Source organism: Camelus dromedarius, chromosome 34 (genome assembly GCF_036321535.1).
Source record: "Camelus dromedarius isolate mCamDro1 chromosome 34, mCamDro1.pat, whole genome shotgun sequence".
Classification (NCBI taxonomy): domain Eukaryota; kingdom Metazoa; phylum Chordata; class Mammalia; order Artiodactyla; family Camelidae; genus Camelus; species Camelus dromedarius.
In genome coordinates, this window is record NC_087469.1 from 4,034,393 (window position 1) to 4,054,823 (window position 20,431).

The following is a 20,431-nucleotide window of genomic DNA, read 5'->3' on the forward strand; positions in this document are numbered from 1 at the left end:
CAGTGTCCCTTGGGAGACAGATGTTGGTCTTGACTGAAGTGAAGGAGCTGGACCCTCATCTCAGACACCAGCTGTCATTGGCATACTTGGTCCCACCCAGGCATGAAGCCGTGGCTACAATCACTGAGGCCAAACCTGAAAGCCAGGTCAGGCAGTCGGGAGCTTGCTGTGTGCCTCCAGCCATTCAACTAAGGAGCCTTGCTGCTACAGATGTCCTGACCCACCAATGCAGCTGAATTCCTCTGGACTGATAGCTGCAAATACCCCGAGGGAGCGTGGATACCTCCCTTTGTATACATTTCTAGGGGATCTTCCTAGGCACACTGACTGAGAGCTGGTCTGAAGCCCTGGCGAAGCAGGTGCAGGGCTGAGCCACAAAGCAAGGAGCCCAGATGCAGGCAGGGAGACACTGCACCAGGGGCAGCAGACACCCCCTTCAGCTGAGCCCCTAAGAGCCGGCTGTGCAGACAGCTCAGAATGTCTGGGCCCTGAAGAAAGAGGCACTGGGGATCTGGCCTCTCAAAGGGAAAACTGAGTGGCTCTGCCCATCGGGCAGGTCTGAGAGCTTCTGACTTAGTCTCCTCACTCCCCAGAGGAAGGAATAATGGGCCTGAGATGCCAAAAGGGGCCTGAGAACCCTGACTCATAAATCCATTGACCAGGCCAGGACCACCCGCACAGTTAGGGAGTGGGACGCGACCTGAGGCAAATCCCCCAAGGCCTTTCCTCGAAGCAGACAGGGACTCTTCCGTCTGGGCCCACTGGAACTGCCCTCTGGTCACTAAAGAAGCCTAAATGTTTAGCAAGATTCCTGTGCCAGCAAAGAGAGGGCCAAAGGGCAAGCAGGCAGTTAGAGGAGGCCCCAGAGACAAAAGGGCTGGGCAAGGAGGGCTTGGCCAGAAGCAAGTCTGGAGCCCTGCTCCCCACGCCGACTCCCCCGGGAGCAGCCACCCCGGCCAGAAAGGTCCTCCGGGCAGGGTGGAGCCAACCCTTCTCTGCCAGGGACAGCCCGGAGGCAGCAGGGAACCTCTGGCCGAGTCCTCGGCCCCTGGCACTACTCCCAGCCCTGCCACCACCCTGGGCAAATCACTGCAAAGGCTCATTATCCCCAGTGGTAACTTGTTAGACTAGCTGACTTAACTAAGGCTTCACTGTGAGCCTTTTACAAATGCAGCCTGGCCTAGCCCTGCCCTCTTACAAGAGAGTGCCCAGGAGACTCCCCAGCAACCTTTGGCGCCTATGAAATCTCTTCACAGATTTCATGGGGGATGCCCTATTCTGAGCACCTGCTTCAGGTTCAGAACCAAGAATTTTGCCAGGGATTTCTTCATTTTCAGTGATGAGATCTGGGCAGCACCAGCCATGGGTGCCACAGATAAGAGAACAATCATGAGAATCCACGTCCCACCTAGGGGACCTTTTTCATCCATACGTCCCACCTAGATCTTTTTCATCCATCTCCAACTTTTAGGCCAAGCTCCAGGGTGAAGGGCTGGAGGGCCAGGAGTCTTCCTCTGCAGAGACAGCTGCTCCGTCCCCATGGTGGGGACGGTGCCCGGAGGCAGAGCCTGAGGATGCTACTCCACCTGGCTGGGAGCGGTCTGCTGCTGACCTCCCCTCAGCCGGACTGGACTCGGGCCTTCTCCAGTCTTTCTGGGTCCCAGAGAGCTAATCCTTCAGCCCTGAGGTCGGCCCTTAAGGAGCTCTTACCCTTCAGCATCCACAGCCAAGCTCCTTCAATGTGTCCTGGAGACCCTCAGCCCCACTAGCCTGCTCTCACAGGGACAAAGATAAGACAAGCAGCCCCTCCTCCCCCAGAACCCTGGCTCCCGGGGGAGCCGAGGTTTCTGAGCCGAGATCGGCCCCAGCTCAGGCTAGACGGAACTGCCTGGATCACCAGCAAGTGCTGGTTTAGACCCTGGAGGAAAGACAGATGCCAGAAGGCAGAGGCCAGAGATCCTAGGGGTCAAAAGTTTGGGGAGAATAAGGAAAACTGAGAAAACCAGAAGTCAAAAGAAGGGTAGAAGGAGCAGGGGGTGCAGAAGGTGGGATCTCAGCAGAGACCCGGGGCGCAGGGGCCAGGCTCTGGCCAGTGCTGTGCGGGACAGACTGTCAGGACAGAGAAGAGGAAGAGGAGGGTACATTCGGTGCGGCGGAGCCTGCAACCAGTATGTACAATGCTTCACTTGATTCCAGTCTCTCAACCTGGGCTCGGCATGGAGACTGGCCGCCCCTCACAGCTGCTCCTTCCTGCAATAACAAGACTGACATCACTGTTGTCAGGGAAATGGTGTTTTGATTAAAATCATGTGACAGCTACTTTGTGATTCAATAAACAAATCCTCTGTTAACCCTAGCCTGACAGAGGCCCGACGGCAGCTCTGTGGTTAGAGAACAACCCCGGAGAACGTGGGGAGGGCGGTCCCGCCCGACCAGGGGGGAAGACCGCCCATCTGCCCCGCCAGCGAGGAGCGGCTGAGCTGACCCAGGGTCTGCGGGCACAGGAGGCTCCCCCGCAGGCCCTGCATGGGGACACAGGTGACATCCAGAGCACAGACTGCTCTGCAAACACCAAAGGCCAGTCCCGGAGGAACCAAGCAGGTATCCTTCACCAAAAGAAACTGACCCTCACCACAACCTTGGGGCCATTCTCTCTTGGACCAAGTGGTAGGCCCGAGCCCTGGGATGTTGAATGGCTCCTGCAGGACCCAGAGGCCAGTGGCAACTGGAGGTGGTTCCCAGGGCTCCCAGCAGGTAGGGTCCACTCTGACCCAGGACGGGCAGATGGGCGGATTTACTATGCACCACAGACAGTGAGTGAGGGGTTAAGAACAATTTCTGGTTTGCAAGTGGATGACTTCCTGGATCACTCACTTGGCTGCTGGCCCCTGACATGCAGGGCTCTGCCTTGGCAACAGCCAATTCCCTTTCCATCTCCCCCTCGAGTCATTTTCCTTAAGTGAAACGAATGCAGGGAAGGCTCCCTGAGTCACGGGGCAGGGGATTTTTCTGGGTTAAATGATCTGCAGCCTCAAGGGCCTCCGGTGCTGGAAAAGACCCCCAGGTAGACACGACAGGATTGGGGGGAGGTTCTTGGCCACCTGAAAAGCAGAGCCACCAGCACCTACCACACAGAGCTGTTGCAAGGATTAAGTAAGATTTTGCCAAGTGCCTGACAAGGTGCCTGCAGTTACCAAGGCTCGAGGCCTGGCAGCTAATACTGTTCCCCAGCATGTGGCCATCGTGGGCCACCTACAGACCTGAGCAGGTGTCCCGTGGAGAGGCTGCCTCTCTACCACACTCAGATCACAGGCAAAGTGTGTGGCATGGCTAGTTGACCCTAAGTTTGCAGGGAAACACGACGCCTTTCTTCACAAGGAAGTCTGTGGTTTAGTCCTAAAAATGTATAACTAATTACTCCTGCTGGCTGGGCCACAGTGTCTTCCCTAAGGCCAAGGTCTGAGCGCCTCTGGCAGCTCCCGGGGCGCCAAGGCTGGGCCGCACTTCCCCCCGCAGGGCAGGGACAGCCCTGACGCGCCTGGCAGCCCAGGCCCTGGGAGAACCGTGTGCAGCCGGGCAGGAAGGGAGGACATTCCAAGATGAAAGGTGGCAGCTCAGGGCCTGGACAACAGGAAAAGGTTCTTATGGCCTCAGTTCACAAAAAAATGAAGGAAAAGCCATGCAGATTTAGAAGTCCAACTTTTTGATCTTAGAATTGTCACAAGCAGACCCACGGGAGTGGGTGGGAGGCTGCCATCATCTTCCAGATAAACTCAATGCAGCCTGACATCAGCACAAGGCAGCCGGGACCCTCTGGGCTGCTTTTCTGAACGTATCTGTCAGTCATAAATCACCCTCCTAACAAACAGTCCCCGGGCAGTGGCCAGCACCAACATGGCTGAGCTTGAACCCTGGCACACCTCCTCCAGAGTGGCCTCAGGTGGGGCTTGGAAAACATTCGGACTATCACATAGTAAAGTTGACAGAAATGGTTTTTCCCTTGAATGGAAGTGACTACCTGAGAGGAGCTGTAGCAAATAAGAACCGTGTATATTCTGTGAGGTAGGTGGGAACAGTCTGTTTCAATAAGCAACCCTTCACCAGCCCACCCCTGTTCCCTGCATGGAGGCGGGGGAGAGACCTGTAGTCACAGTGACAGAGCGCTGGCAAGCCCACCCCACCCCTCAGCACTCCTGGAACAAAGACAAGAAACAGGACCACGGGCTTTAAAAGCATACCCTCTTGGCCCTAAAACCTGACTGTCCTCTTGGGAAAGAGGTAAGGATCTGGCTTCTCCACCTGGCCTGCTGGGGCACCAGGCCACCAGGCTGCCCTCCGCCCACACCTTAGCCGTGGTGGGGTGAGGGTGACTCAGGCCAGGAGTGTGTGGCGCTTACCTTCCCCGCGTCCTCTCCAGGCCCTCTGGGTCTCAGGAAGTGGTTCTTGTCAGCCCCAGGGGCACTGGGCTCGTCACTGTCCTTCACAGGCAAGTCTAGCTTCCTCAGCCTCTGGGCCACCACTAGAGACACAGACAGCAGCGCTGTAACCGTCCCTGACCAGGGCTCATGCCCACCTGAGCATCCCGGCCAAGACACCTCGCTGTCGCAGCGCTGGGTCCCCGTGCAGAGAAAGCCGGTTCACCCATGACCTTACTGAAGGTGCCTTTTCCTCGACAGCCATGGCAAGGGCCACCCTACTGGGCCTACAGTGCCAGCCGGGTGCTCCCCCCACATCTGGGTCACTGACAGCCTACAGAGCCCCAACCAGACAAAAAAGACTTGGCTCCTCTCAGAGCTGATGCTATCAGTTTAAGAAAACAACTCCGGATAAAGAAATGACTTGGCTTTTCTACCCAATGAGTAATTAAACTCTCTTAAGATTTCCATCTCGACTGAACATTATGTAATTTCCTGGAAACAGCAGGCTTGTGGAGGCAAATGGGGAATGGTGAGACTATTCTAGGTACAAAAAAAGGACTGGAGACATGTGAGTGAACAGGAAAGAGGAGCAAGGAATTGGATGGAATCAGGAATATGAGAGAATCAGAGGGAAATTACATAACATCAGACCACAATCACTTCATTGTTAAACCAAGGAGAACAAGGTGACACAGCTCCTCCCCCTGCGGTTTTATACCAGGCGGGGCAGAAATAGGAGGCTTTAAGATACAAGTGCCAAAAGGAAAAAAAGCATCAGAGGAATTCAAGCAAGGCAAGAGGGTAGGACAAGCACCCAACTCATTCGGCCACCCTGCCCTGCCATCCCCAGGGGGAAGGAGCCAGTGTGATTTCCACAGGAAAGCCCCAGATTCTGAACTCCATGACAACACAGCGATTAATGAAACTGTGACCAGCCGGCACTGCCACAGCCCAGTCACCAGCTCAGGAATGACGCGTCTCATTCCCCGGAGGTCTACACAAGGATCTCGGACGCCTGGATAAGGCAGCTCAAAGGTCAGGCTGCCGTCTCTGTTGAGTCAGGACAAGCTGTCCAGCAAGGACCCGCAGGGCCTTGGGCCACAGTGGCCAGGCTGTGGTATTTCCATGAGCTGAGGGTTATTATTTCAACAAAGCCTCATTAGAAACCGCACAGCAACCCACTTACTGCATCTTCAGGTTCATCCCATCACGGCAGCATGGACAGAGAAAGATCTGGTCTCTTACACCGGTGAGGGGTAAACCCCACAAAAACTGTAGAAAGAATAACACTAAGGTGAACCCCACGGTTGGTGAGGCTCTGATTGGCATAAGGTGGTATGTATGTGTCCACTTCACTTTGCTGGTCAACCAAACAACTGACACAGACTGGCCGGGCTGAAAAACTACGGCGACGTCTACTCCGGGCGTCACAACGTAAGCCGAACGGAACAGGTGCCGGACGCGGACTGGAGAAGGGCCCACAGAGCTTGTGTCTGAAGAGCAGTGAAACCCTTTCACTGTCAACGGGAGAACGGGAAGCAGTCTGGCACCTTGGGTGGCCTGCTCCACGCACACAACACACCAGAGGACAGGTTTTAGACAGTCATTGAACACATTTTTATTGAGCACCTACTATGTACACCAGACACTGATCCAGGTGCTGGTGACACCCTAGAGGACAGAACAGACAAAAATCCCTGCCCCTGACACAGCTCCTGGAGCTTACATTCCAGTGAAATCAGGAGAAGAAAACTAATCTGTGGAGAAAATGACCAAGTTATGAGCCAAAGAACAGTTCCCGTGAGGAGTAACAAAAGGGACTCCCTACTGTTTAAGTCAGAGCGAAACCATGAGGTCCCTGCTGGTCACCCAAAGAGACAGGGCCCCTCCGAGCTACCTGACCCGCGGCTGGGAAGGACAGGGCTCGCTGTCTCCCTGGCCCCACGGTCTTCGGCTGGAGGTCAGGGCTCCCCAGGGGGTCCACATGGGCATTTAAAAATCTGTCCCAAAATCAATGGCATTTCCAACCAGAGGAAGGCACTGGTTGTGTAAATTTGTTTTAAGACAATACTCTCTCAAACATGAAATTCAATGAAGAAGAACATACCACGCAGGTAATAAAAAAAATAAAAAGAACCATGAAACCAAATTCAAATGTCCACAGCATAATAGTTTAAGATATTAAAATGAGAATGTAGAAAAGGTTTTTGCCTAGGAAAATATTTAATTCTTAGCCCAAAAGTAATAAAATAGAAACTTACTCTAAAGTAGCTTGGCAGTTTTAAATGCAGGCAGATAATTCTAATTTAAAATGCTCTGTTTTTCTAAGGTGAGACAAACCTGAAAGCATTTGGTCAAAACTTGGCTTTATAAAACAGTCTAGGGTACGAAGTTTTACAGAAAGTCTTTGGACCTCCACAAATCATAACAGGGCCCACTGGGTTTAAGAGACTGTGAATGAAAGAAACAATTTGAAAATCAAAACAGAAACAAGCAAACCACATAGCATGATGCACAGAAGAAAAAAATAAATACAATAAAACCTCATTAATTAAAAATTTCATTAGGGAGAAGGCAAGTTTGATTAGGTGAAAAATGTTCATAAATTTAAAAGAAAAAATATTTAAATTCTCCATGAAATACATATGTATACACATCAAAGATAGTAAATTGAATGCATCTAAAAAAAATGTGTGGGGGGAGGGTATAGCTCAAGTGGTAAAGCACATACTTAGCATGCGTGAGGTCCTGGGTTCGATCCCCAGTACCTCCTCTAAAAAATAAACAAATAAATAAACCTAATTACCTCCCCCTCAACAAAAAATAAAATTAAAACAAAAAGTGTGGCTTCATAAAGATCCTCACGGAAGGTATTTTAATATAACTGAATAGAGTGATTAGTAACCCGCATACCAAATGGTAAAAGGGTGCTTTTTTAAAGAGCATTAAGACTGTTAAGTAGCTGAGACACAACAGGCTTCTTTACATTAATTTGCTTCAGCAAACCCTTCAGTTTAACTCTTTATCTTCAATTCCATGAGAAATTAATGAGGTTTTACTGTAAAAGTAGAGAAAGAAACATTTCAAATGGTAAGATTCCAGCATCACCCATATCAAAAAATTACTAAAGAAACTTCACTTTGGAAAGCCACTACTGTACATGCAGCAAGGACCAGATGTTCACACAGCTGGAAGCAGAACCAGGTAGAGAGCAGAGGTCCTCACAGTGTTATATAGACCAGTGGTTCCTCTGCTCATTCGAAGTAACAATTGCGATCTTACAATCAAACAGGAGAACCACTGCTTGTTAGAAGGCACTACATTTTCAGTTTCTTAGGGGACAGAAGAGAGGGCAGCATTTTTGAAGGTGGTCACAGTGGGGAGCTGTTGAAATTCAGTTAGGCTTCAACATCTGGCACCAGCAGCAAGATGCATCTGCACTCCAGGTTTCTGAATGACATGATTACAATCAGAATCGAGCAAATAAACACCAAAACAACCAACAGATGAACCCTGAGTTTCCACATTCCCCTTTCATGTGCAACACTGACGCAGACCATTATTACCCAGGAAAATATGGCTTTCACTACAGTTAAATCTCGATGTGTCTCCCAAATAGAGTGTTTATAAATTAAGTTGTTCTAAACCATGTACACTTAACTTTGGAATGACAGAGACACAGATATATGTAAACATCAAGAGAATCACTCCATTCCGCGTCTGGGTCCAAACCCATCCAGGCTTGGTAGAACAATGAAGACGCAGGAGACCAGATGGTGCTGGATAAATCACTAGGAGACAATCAAGAAATGACTGCACCAAGTGTCAGGAATGGGTCACAAACAATAAGAATGGCTTAAATATAATTATCCCAACAAGGAAGACAAGTATAAAACAATCCCACTCCATCTTTAGAAAGAATCAAGTCACTGAAATTTGATTTCTTGTAAGTTGCTGCCATTTGCTCGGATGAGGTCTTGAAGGTTTTCCATTTTTCTCTCCACCCAGTTTAAGAACACATGGACTAGAAATCTGTGGTAAGAATTTAGTAAAGTCTTTTCCCTCCTGTTCCTCATTATGCCAACGCAAGCACTGGAAAATTCCAAACAAAAGCAAGTTAGTGGTACAGAAAGTTCATGGACTATCTATGCGCAGATTAAGCACAACAACAATGACCCCAAATCATACGACTATCAGCTTCTCATGGCCAGTTTCTTTACTCAGCCTGGCTAATCAAAAGTTAATCTTTAAAAACTGATGAAAATCCAAAGAAAAAACTGCTCTTATCAGTAAGAATCATACCCCTAATCCAGCCCTAGACATGAAACTGAGAAAATGGCCTGCTCAGGGGTTGGCCAAGAAGGTTCTACTGGAAGAAGAGACAAGCATTCCAGGAGCTCAGCTCCTCCCCATGTCCAGATGCTCACTGCCTGGCCCACTTACCACCACTCACACCCCGTTAGATGAAGTGAAAGCTTGAAAGCAGGAAACGGGGACATACCACTCATAGCTTCCTGTGCAAAGTACTTGACATCCATGTCTTCATCTTGGCCTAACTTCTGGAGCACTGGCTTAACTTCCTCCTGCAAAGCACTAAAATCCAACAGTATGGTCTGTGAAAGGCAGGCCTCAGCCAGAGAAATGCATGCTGTATGATAATTTTTAAAGTTTAAAATATTTTAAAACACCTATAATATACACTTAACAAGCACAAAATAAGTTAGCAGAATTAGCTTTGGGCAATGATCTGCACATATACAGAGCTTAAATGTAAAAGTCTGAGTGGACGCCCTCAAAATTAGTTGTTAAGGAGGAGGGTATCATAGCTCAAGCGGTAGAGCGCATGCCTAGCATGCATGAGGTTCTGGGCTCAAGCCCCAGTACCTCCTCTAAAAATAAGTAAGCCCAATTACCTCCCCCTCACCAAAACAAAAAAAAAAAATCAGGTGAAGTGAAAAATTACTGATTTTAATTACAGCTATTACTCCCTACTCTAAGGGGAAAATTTTAATCTATTTTAAAATAATAATAATACGGAAATCTTACTCAGTATCTAGAATTGGTCCGATTTTCTGTAAAGATTTGGCCACGTTGAAACGGACATTTGCTACTTGGTCTCCGGCCATTTTCAGTACAATAGGCAGCATCTGCTTAGTGGTTATTTCCTGACCGCAGGCTTCAGACAACGCCTAGAAAAACAACAAGGTGGCACTTCTGAAACACTTTTCCTTGGAGGGGAGAGCACGCCTCAGGGGCAGAGCGCGCACTAAGTCCTCGGTTCAATCTCCAGTACCTCTGTTTAAAAAAAAAATTAATAAACTAAAAGAAAAAGACTGCTTAAAAAAAAAAGTAAAATAAAATCAAATACTTTTTTTTTAGGAGGAGAGGTAATTAGGTTTATTTTTTCTTTTGTAATTTTTTTAAATGGAGGTGCTGGGGGTTGAACCCGGGGTCTTGAGCATGCTATGCACATGCTCTACCGCTAAGCTGTACCCTCCCCCCACCACTTTTACTTTTTTAAATATCCCAAAATCTAAAGAGACAAGTTAATATTTAATAAGCAAGTAACTGGCCAACAGGAAACTGTTTCTAGTTTGAGCCTCTGAATGAAGGATAAAAGGCAGCAAAGAGTCCCAGAATTAGATCAGAATTCATAACTAACTGATCTGACTCCTGTAGATTTTAACAGGAACTGAAAAATTGACATTTTTCTCTGATCTCCTAACTGTCCAAATTAATCAGTATAAGAAACATATTCCAAACAAAAGACAATGTATTCAGAATTCAGAAGCACAGGACTGAATAACTGCTTTAACATTTGTGCTTTGCACTAGTAGCTATGTCATACTTACATTAATGCAGAATAAAGTGGTCATTCTGTGCAAGTAATTAGGATCATTTGCCATTACTAACACTTTGGGGACGATGGTATTTTGGGCCCACTCTGTTCCAAACTTCTGAACCAGCTTCATGAGGTTGTTGGTGGCAGCTTCCCGGATGGCGTACACTGCAGAAGAGGCGAAGGACACACAGTGCTGCTCACACCATAAGCAGAACCTAGTTTACTTTTACTTACATCATCACCAAAGATGGACCAAAAATGAAACTCTGTCAACACTCCACATTCAGTCATACTGCAATAGCAAACACGATCAGTTATGACGCCTAACTTACTGATCTGGTCTTATTACAGTTGCAAAATGAGACAGTATGTTCAAGAAAAAGGGACCAAAAATAAAAAGGTAAGACTGAAGACAGGAAAACTAATACAGAATCTAATGTAATAGTCCAAATAAGAAAATGTGGGTGTGCAGAGAGTAGCTGTAGTAGAGGCTGTAGGTGTGGGAGGGAGAGAGATTTATTTCGGTTAGGGTTTGGAAGAGGGCAAGGGGCACAAAACAAAAGCTTAGCAAAGTCGCAGGTGGTGGTGTTTTGTCCCAGGATTATTAAAGAGGGACAGAGCCACCTGCATGAAAGGAGATGACCAAGAAATGGCTGACAAGCTCACTCCAAGCATCATTAATTAACAAACGTGAGTGGCAACTGTGGTGCTACGTGTTTCAGAAAGAATGTGTAAGATAACTTCCCCCGAAGGTCACACCCTCCAGCAAAGAAGTGAAAGCTGCTGCCCTCCAAGGAGTCATGAGGCCTGAGACCGACTACGGCGAGTCACGAAGCTGTGCAGCGAAGACTGTGAGGGATGCAGGGCTTTAGAGCAGAGAGAACGGGGAGGTCTGGGAAGGCTTCGAGAAACAGAGGCCTTGCACGGGGCCTTAGAGATTAGGGAGGATTTGTGTAAGTACAGAGAAGAAGGGAAGAATTCCTAGAAAGGGCAAAAATATTTACCGAGGGCATAGACTGAGAGACTGTAAGGCTGAACAGTTCGGGTGGACTGAGAACACAGAGCATCATGGAAGCTAAATTTAGACTCTGTTAGAAAACCAATGATGGGTTTTTAAAGCAAAGATGTGACCCTATGACCAATGTGGTATTTTAGCATGATTCCAGCAGCAGCAAGAACAGCTGAGGAGAGAATGACAGCGAGGAGGTCATTCAGAGGCCACCGTCATCACCAAGACAACAGCAAACAGAAACTTGAGATTGACTTGCCTCTTTTTCCCTTAAAAATGTTTCTGTTGAGACAACATGTCCAATGTCTGCTTTAATATCTAACAACTCCCTACAAGATCATTTATCAACATCATAAATCTAGACAGTAAAGGCCCGGGCAACTACCTTCTCACAACTAGTTTCTGCGCACAGCACTTAACAGAGACAGGTGTGGCGCTGCTTCATTTCACGTGTCTAGTAAGTCCAAAATCTGGTCTTCAGTAACAGACCTAGAGTGGTGGGGACCGATTCCTTATTCTACTTCTCTCTCCAGGTAAGCCCAGCCTTCCTGGTGGCAGAATGGGCAAGAATGGCTTGACAATAGCCAAGCCACAGCCCTGATCCTGGACAATTTACACGAGGCTTCCAGACAGGAAATATCCAGCTCTTCCTGGTCTGTGAAATCCTTTCAGGAAGCGCCACTGATGACAACAGGCAAGAGAGCACAGCCAAGGAACTACATCCTTTATCACCAACACACAACTGGACCAAAGTCTGCGGGAGAAGCAACCTGCCAGGAACACCCAGAAGCACTCTCTAAGGAACAAGCTCAAGTCAGCTTGACCCCTAATACAAATTCCCCACCTTCATTCACCGCCTTTGTCTTGGGCACAGCCCCCCAACCCCCAGCACCTCTATCCCTCAAGGGCATCTAGAGCATCTGTGTCTTCTCCCTTCTTTGTTTTTTTAATTTGCTGGAGATTTTTCTCATCCTAATGCCATTACCATAGGAAGGGATCTCACTGCCAGAGTAACCGGAGACAGAGCACATGCACTCGGCCTTGACCCAGACCTTAACTGCACTCAACTCTACTTGGCCAGATGCCTACTATGTTCTTGGCTCCTCTCAATTTTGCTGCAAAAAGAATGCAAACCATTCCACGGTTCTGCCTCTCTTCTCTTCTTGTTTTGCCTCTCTCCCTCCCCCTCCCCCTTTTTCCCTCTCCCCTCAAGGTCTGACTGCCTTGCAAGGTTCCTAACACACTCTATATGCTCACTAACTTTTTCCTTTCTCCTATAAAAAATAAATCCCCCTCCTGAATTCCTCCCTCTAATCAACACTATTCACTCAACCATGGGAGCAGCAGTGCAGTGTTACTTCCTTCCTTACACTTCTCTGGATTTTTCACAGTATTCTTTCAGTAGTTTAATAATCAGAAAAAAAAAAAAGTTTCCAAAAATTTAATTGATCATTGGTCCTACATACCAGTTATCTAAAATGCAAAAACAAACAAAATAATCCATGTGATTAAGCACAGAGCAGTTTCAGAGCCGACATTTCATTGCTTTGGAGAATGCTTGCAATGCCCACTTTGGTATGCTGCTGCAGAAAGAGACCCAAAGGTCTCTGCTGCTCCCAAATTGGAAGAAAAAAATCAGAGAAAAGAGGAAGTATTGATTAACTTGCATTGACACAATCCTACAGAGCAATCCTACATAGAAAAGGTGTCAGGAATTTAATTCTTGGTGGAACATTAGGACTTTGAGAGTTCCTAAAAAAAAACGTCCAGAATACGAGCTTTCAAAGAAATTATAGAACAATCTGCTGGGACTCACTAACATTAAATATTTATCAGAAATAATATAAACGCTTTATATCTAAAAAGAGAAGAATTTCTTTCCTATGATTTGCCAAACCAGAGTGTCACTTAAAAAGAAAAAAAAATTAAGCCTCTTAGAAAGTAGTTTTGGAGGACAAGAAAAATGGACATAAAGTCTTCATAGTCTAGTCTGGAAGCAATGAAATTATCTACATATATATGCCTTTAGGAGAGTCGCACATTTTTTTCCTCCCCTCCTTCGTATGATTTCCCATATGATCCAAATATGCCCCGAACAAAACCACTACATGTACAAGCAAATACAACATCCCCACTCCTCCCAAACCGCTACCCAGAAGACCCCACAGAGACATGCTCAGTACACAAAGTGCACATAAGATGCTGTGGAACTGAAACAGGGTACCTATCATATCCAACAAAATATGGGGCCAAAGCTCACAAGTCATTCTAAGTCCTCAGGGCCCTCATGTAAACAGGTCTCAGGCACACTGAAGCTGCCAGGCTGGACACGGGGCTGGCACTAGACCTCATCTGTACAGAAGGAGCCCCTCCCACCCATCACTGCCTGGCAGACAAGAGGAAATAAACAGACCTGAGGCCCCGTCAAAAAGTAAACAGCTAACAAGTTACTATATAAAGTGGCTTTATATAAAACATCAATTGCCTTGTATATTTTGGTGAGCAGCAGTTCCAGCTTTTATTTGCAACACAGTATGTAGCACTGGAAATAAAGCATCCTGTGATTATTGAAATGAATTATGCAATAAATGCAAAGAGAAGATAAAATATTAAAAACCTTATTTTCTAAATACTGTCCCAGCTGACCCTGCCCTGCGTTCTTGGCTCACCCTCGCTCAGCATCATGGCGGCGGCAGCCAGGCTGCAGGAAGTAACATACACCTCTCACCAAAACCAGAAATCAGGGCCCTCTCTGTCCCGGGAAGCTGACGACTTCCACCCCTAGACTCCTTTACAATGCCATGTATACCTCCTTCTCTACGTCACCTCACAGAGGCCAAGCAGCTATTTCTTCCCCTAGGCCTTTCATCTGCTTCAAATCCCTGTCCAACCCTGTCTACAGCGGCTGAAGATACAAAGATGACTGGTCAAGCAGAAGACCTTGGGATAAGAAAAGAGTACATGTATAAAAGAGAAAGTCTGAAAATAAAGTAATACGATGGGTGAGAAATAGGGCAAAGAGATTGTTTAACGGAGAAAATAAAATTTAAGACAGAAGAAAACAGAAATGTCAAACTTGCACTCAGAGCAAGTTAACTGGACTTTAATCGAAGCCCATCTTCACCCCTACACTGGTAAGGCAAAATATGGTCAGATTAGGACTCCTCTCTGAAAAGGAAATAAATGAACAAAATGGGATATATGCCAAACCATGGGCCTGCTACTAATAATCTGTTTTTAAGTTATTTACTTACCGTGGTCCACAAGCCAGGCCATACATAAGGAATTCAGCTTTTCATCAAAGAATTCCACACCCTGTGGATACAGAAGATTCCATTAATACATGTCTCCAAAGTTTAGAAAACAAGATGGCCTATTTACATTACACCAAAGTGACCTGAAAGCTAAAATAACACTTATTTCCAAATGAGCTGAATTCATGAACCAGCTGAAAAGGGATACCATGGGATTTGATTTACAAACTGTGAATCTATTTTATTGGACAGAAACCATAAAGGAAAGCATAAGTGAGATGGCCCAGGCGTTGCTAAGCGGGAGAGGATAGGGTGGCTGGGAGCCAGGCACCGTGCTGCAGACGAGCGGAAAGCATGCAGCTGCAGGCTGCCTAGCAAACTCTAGACTATCTGTAAAAACGAACTACCAGGAAAATCCCAGTCAATAATATTAATAATTCTCCAATTTTTCCCTTTTTTGGTTAATATCATAGTAAATCCTTAAGGATAAAGAGCCTGACATCAAGAAATACAGGTCCCTCCAATTAAAGAGAGGACTCTGGGAGGCATGGGAGAAAGCAGAGCGAGAACAAGGCAGGTGGCGTGGTCCCGGCACAGCCACGAGGGGGCCATCCTGGTTCTCCCACCTCTGCTCTCCCCGTCAACGGTGGCCACTCCAGCACAGGCTGGGGACCAGCCAACTGGTGACAAGCTCCGAGAGCTGATTTATACAGACCCTCCAGCACCTCCCTCCTGAGGTCTATGTGTTCAGTCTTTAGCTTCTTTGGATCTTAAGAAGTTTCTGATCAGTGATTATATATTTTAAACAAAGAGATGTAATAAAAAGTTACAGTGCTTTGAAAATAGTGATTTAATAAGATAAAATGGCTCTATAATAACAGATTATGAACAGGCTGTGGCATACACTGAGATTACCATGTCTGCTCTCCAAGATTTCTTTTTCATTTCAGGTCACAGATTTTCTTTCCTGAGTCTTAATTAACTTTTATTTCCTGATTCTTACGGTTTAACCTGACATTTACTCACCATGGTCCGTAAACCAGGCCACACATCATCCTGAAAAAATGTTATATTATAACTGGACTACCTGATATAAAAGTCCTTACAGATTTTTCAAAAAAGGATGAAATACATAATACTAAGTCGAAGTTCTGTAACAAAATGTTCCCGATTGATGCATGTCACCCCTGCTACACAAGCAGGAGGCAGTCAAAGTCACCAGACGCCTGTTTCCACGCTCCCCCAGACAGCTCCCCCTCTGCAGACTTCCCGGGTCTGAGAGAAGAAGAAAAAAGCAATGGTACTAAAATTCACCCCAACTTCTGAACAGTTATTTCAGTCTTCAGCAAACCAGCTGACTACTGCTCCTTTCCACTCTGGAGAGGTGATCTGTGACAGTCACAGTACTTGGGAGTGACAGAGGAAAGACAGTGACAAGAGGACTCCACCTGACCCCATCAGCTACACAGGTACCCTCCGCTTTTCCAGTTTGCTTTACACCACTTCACTTTTACAAAAGAACTACATTAGTACCCGTTTTAACTAATCAAAAGAAATCCGATGGGGATTTTCACTTTTACCGAAAAAAAAAGGCGAAAATCACGTTCAGCATGTGTTCTGCAAGGAGCCGTTACAGGGGCAGCACACACCCCGGCAGCCAGTGGCACCGTCAAGCTCCTTTCCCGGGAACTAACCCAGCACCTCAGCATCCGGCTGCCACGGCTCTGAACTGTGAGCATCTGCGCTTTGTCTCCATTTATTCTGTGTATCTGTTAGCAAGACGTGTCATAAGGCAACTGCTTCTTCGGTTTACACCATTTCGGCTCACAAAAACTTTCTTAGGAACACGCTACTGCCAGACAGTGGGGATAACCTGTGTGCTGATATCTTTGGCATCCACTCTAAAGAAAGGGGCACTTGAAACTTTATAAAACATATGATGCCACAGACATGCACAAGACCCATTTCATAAACTAAGCGTCCCAAAATTATCAATACAAATTCAGTGATCCAAGAAAAGAAAAAATTAATCTCATATGCTATGATCTGAAAGGAACTGAAGTGGGGGTGAAAGCGGGGAAACAAACTACAGTAATGTGAGCTGTCAACTGATATATTATGAGCTTTCTCAAAAAATATTCAGGTTTTCATTTATTCAACAATCAACAGATGTTAAGTGCCTGGAAGCAAGACTGAACACAGTCACTGCCCTAAAAGATAACAGCTGTCTTATCTCCCCTACTAGATTTTAACAGTTTATACGCTGTAATAAGTGCTACCCACATGGTGAGGGCATATCAAATTTAGAATTGGCCAGGGCACCTACTAAAAAAGAAAAAAAAGGATGTCGTTATAAAACCCAGCAATGAAAATTTTACTTAATATGGTATCAGTAAAACTAACCATGAATCTCAAAACAGTAACATAGAATGTGATCATGTGGACTTGGACCAAAACACTACCACTACAAACCTCAACAGTCCTTTTCTATGTGGAGAGTCTTCACTCCCTTTAACCAGGATGCACGAAAAGTAGTGACCAGAGACATTTTGCTCAGACTAGAGGCAAACAGGGAAGCTGCCCTGAGCAAAAATCAAAACGGACTTATCTTGAAACCATAGTGTCTTTTCCTCTCAATTCAATATAGCTTAAGTCACAGAGACGTTAAGTATCACTAAGTCTATGTTATACACAAGAAGAAATGAATGACATTCTTCTATGGCTATGCTTTCAGACGGTGGCGAGGTGAAATGTGTTTCTACAGAATCTTTCTGTCAGAGTTAATGCGCTGATGAAAATAAAAACCACTCTGCAGGCAACTGAGAGAGACCACACTTCCACGTGCCTAAGTGAACAGAGCTGCACGCGCCGTTTGGGCCCCCACGCGCGGCGGTAAACCAGCTGCCGCCCTTCGCACGCGGCGCGCACGTACTCACCAGCTGGCCCGCCAGCAGCGGCATGTACTCAATGATGGCCAGCCGGACCCGCCACTTGGCATCTTCCGCCAGCTCCACTATGGCAGGAAGGAGCGACTGGGAGAGCTGACGGATTCCAATCACTTCATTCACACAGTCCAAATTGGAGATGATATTCAGACGAACTTCAGGACACTGCAAGGACACAAGCCCAGAAGAGCATAGGTAAAGATTTAAGTTCTCTGCCCAATTCCTACTGTCATGAGGAGGTAAAAACTGATAAATAAATTTTAAAATAAGACAGAACTGACTCAGGTGAAAAAAGTATATACTCTTGAAAGAAATACTTGACTATATGAATAATTCAAAGCACATAAATTTAACTGATCTTAACCAGAACCTTCAATGAAAAGTCTATAGAAAAGTAAAGAGCACAGCTCTGGAATCAAATTACATGAATCCAAATCCCAAATCTGCCCTTGTGAGACCTGGGGTAAGTTATCCCACCTCTGTGCCTCACCTTCTTCATCTGTAAAATGGGGATAATAGTAAGACCTATCTCATTAGACTGTCGTGAGAATTACATGCAAGAACACCTGCAAAGCATTTATGAGCATGCCTGGCACATAGTACTCAACGAACGTCACCTGTCATTATAACTGTGATATTATTATAGTTAAATGAAAGAAACTTTCCAAACAAAGATATGTTAAGTTTAAAGAGAAGAAATCAGGGAATATAAGCAGGAATCAGGCAGAGAAAATGGAGAGACATTTTTAAGTCCTTATCAACGGCTCTTTGTGCCTATTTTCTGGGAAGCCTGTGACTCCCCATGCCCAAACATTGGCACTGGTTTAAAGTGAGTTACTTTTTCGGGTTCTGTTCTAGTGAGACCCCAAACAAAAACCAATCCAAATCACCGACTGTCAAATGACAACAGAATTTATAGCCAGACTCACCTCATCCTTTAACTGAGCTAAGAAGAGAGGTAGAAGATGTTCAATGGTATTCTCTTTGCCCAGAATGGTAGACAGTCCCATAATGACAGACGCTAGAGCCGATTTGACATGTTGATTTGTATCAGATACTAATTCCTAAAATAAAATCAAAATTAGAAGCTTTTCTTTTTTGCAAGACAACAGGAACTTCCATACCATTTCCCAAGGAATTTTGAAAGACAGCACTATTTCAGTACTGGTTAGTTCATGTTTCCTCAGACTACCTGCCAGATAACATAAACCCATGCACCACAGTGCATTTTACAACTATATATAAAGCAGTATATACGTATATATAAATGTAACTACATATAATTATATAAAAATATTATAAAGCACTAATAAGTGATAAATAACAATGTCACGCCTTAACATCTGTCCCATTCATCTCCTGTTCATGGTTAAACTCAGAGCTTTAAGGTAAAATAAAAACTGAGGGAAAAATAAATAAATAAATAAATAAATAAATAAATAAATAAATAAATAAAAAAAAATAAAAACTGAGGTCTGATCTATCTTCATATATGGCAAAGTGAAAAACTAAAGTTAGGTTTACCTTTATATAGGGCAGAATTTGATTCATAATTATGGTCTCTCTACCTTCAATGGGCAAGTTCTCACAAAGTTCTAAAAAAGATAAACAGAAAAAAACAATGCTTACACAGCCATTTACAAGGAGCCAAATGAGGAAACTGAAGCAGGTTTATCAACAGTTTCAAGTTAAATCAAATCGTATGTGTACGCAAATAAGCTCCAAGGAGGAAAAATGGGTTCTTCTAGATACACTTGGTTCCATCAATCTACCTGCCACTGTGCACCATGCCAACCCAACCTGGAAACGCTTTTTTTTTTTTTAAAAACAGGGTAAAACAGCTGTTTGGTTTATATATAAAGGGAGTAGCTTTATATGACAATGTAACATTTCAACACATTAAAATCACCTCTAGTTATTTGAAAACATATTCTACAACAAAAAAACAAAACACAAAATTCAATGACATTAAAAAAATGAGCCAAAGTGAATGATTCGTACTACAACGTCAATTAACTCCTTCACCTTTTACTTTGTGAGCAGCAGCTGCTCGGACTTCAGCTTCACAGTCTTTAAGCAGGTTCTGAAAGGCGGGGATGAGGTCATTCTGGGTGATTTTAGGACCCACAGCTTTCTGGAGCTACAAAAGAATTTGTAAAGGTTTTAATGTACATTAAAATAACATGAACACACAAAACAGTGCAGTCTTCAAATACAGACAGTCCCTGACTTATGAAGGTTCAACTTGTGATTTTTCAACTTTATGGCAGTATGAAACCAATACATATGATAGAAACCAAACTTCAGATTTTGAATTTTGGTCTTTCCAGGCTAGCGACATGCAGTACGATGCTCCTGTGAAGCTGGGCAGAGGGAGGGCGCCGCAGTTCCCAGTCAGCACACGATCACCAGGGGGAATAACCAGACACTTACAACCATTCTGGTTTTCTCTTTCAGGACAGTATTTTATAAATTACAGGAGACAGCCAACACTTTATTATAAAATAGGCTTTGTGTTATATGATTCTGCCTGCTCCACTCCAGGCTAATGTAAGCGTTCTGAGCACATTTAAGGTCAATCAAGCTCAACTATGATGTTCAGGAGGTCAGATGAATTAAATGCCCTTCAACCTTCAATGGGTTTATTGGGACATAATCCATCATAATTTGAGGGGGATCTATATATACTTTTGCCACAAGCACTTTCGATTCAGAAACTTTTGGTACAACAGCAAATCGGTGGGTTTCTGGTTTTTTTCTTTAGTTCTTAAACAATGTCAGTGCAATAATTTTACCTCTGAAAATTTGTCAGCTACCATATAGCGAACTCGCCAAGATTTATCTTCTGCTGCTTGTCGAAGTATAGGCATCACCAAAGCCTCGAGGTCCTCCTGAGACAGTAACTGGGCAATACTGACACAGGCTTCCACAGCCAGAAGGCGCACTGAATCCTAACGAATAAA

At 45.3% G+C, this 20,431-nt stretch overlaps 1 protein-coding gene across 2 annotated transcripts in view; it reads right to left on the minus strand.

The window, feature by feature from the left end:
• The window catches only part of PPP2R1B (protein phosphatase 2 scaffold subunit Abeta), a 33,718-nt gene that overhangs the window by 3,903 nt on the left and 9,384 nt on the right, over positions 1-20,431 (minus strand). Inside the window, exons 6-15 of one of the 2 annotated variants that reach the window (XM_031443750.2) lie at positions 20,264-20,419; positions 19,494-19,608; positions 18,993-19,063; positions 18,398-18,532; positions 17,460-17,633; positions 14,524-14,584; positions 10,271-10,425; positions 9,465-9,607; positions 8,920-9,011; positions 4,398-4,519 (exon numbers count right to left, since the gene is read on the minus strand). In XM_031443750.2, the coding sequence (XP_031299610.1) occupies positions 4,398-4,519; positions 8,920-9,011; positions 9,465-9,607; positions 10,271-10,425; positions 14,524-14,584; positions 17,460-17,633; positions 18,398-18,532; positions 18,993-19,063; positions 19,494-19,608; positions 20,264-20,419 (1,224 nt within the window). Of the gene's footprint in view, positions 1-4,397; positions 4,520-6,011; positions 8,511-8,919; positions 9,012-9,464; positions 9,608-10,270; positions 10,426-14,523; positions 14,585-17,459; positions 17,634-18,397; positions 18,533-18,992; positions 19,064-19,493; positions 19,609-20,263; positions 20,420-20,431 lie in introns of those variants that run through there. The other variant, XM_031443749.2, reaches the window with a different exon arrangement.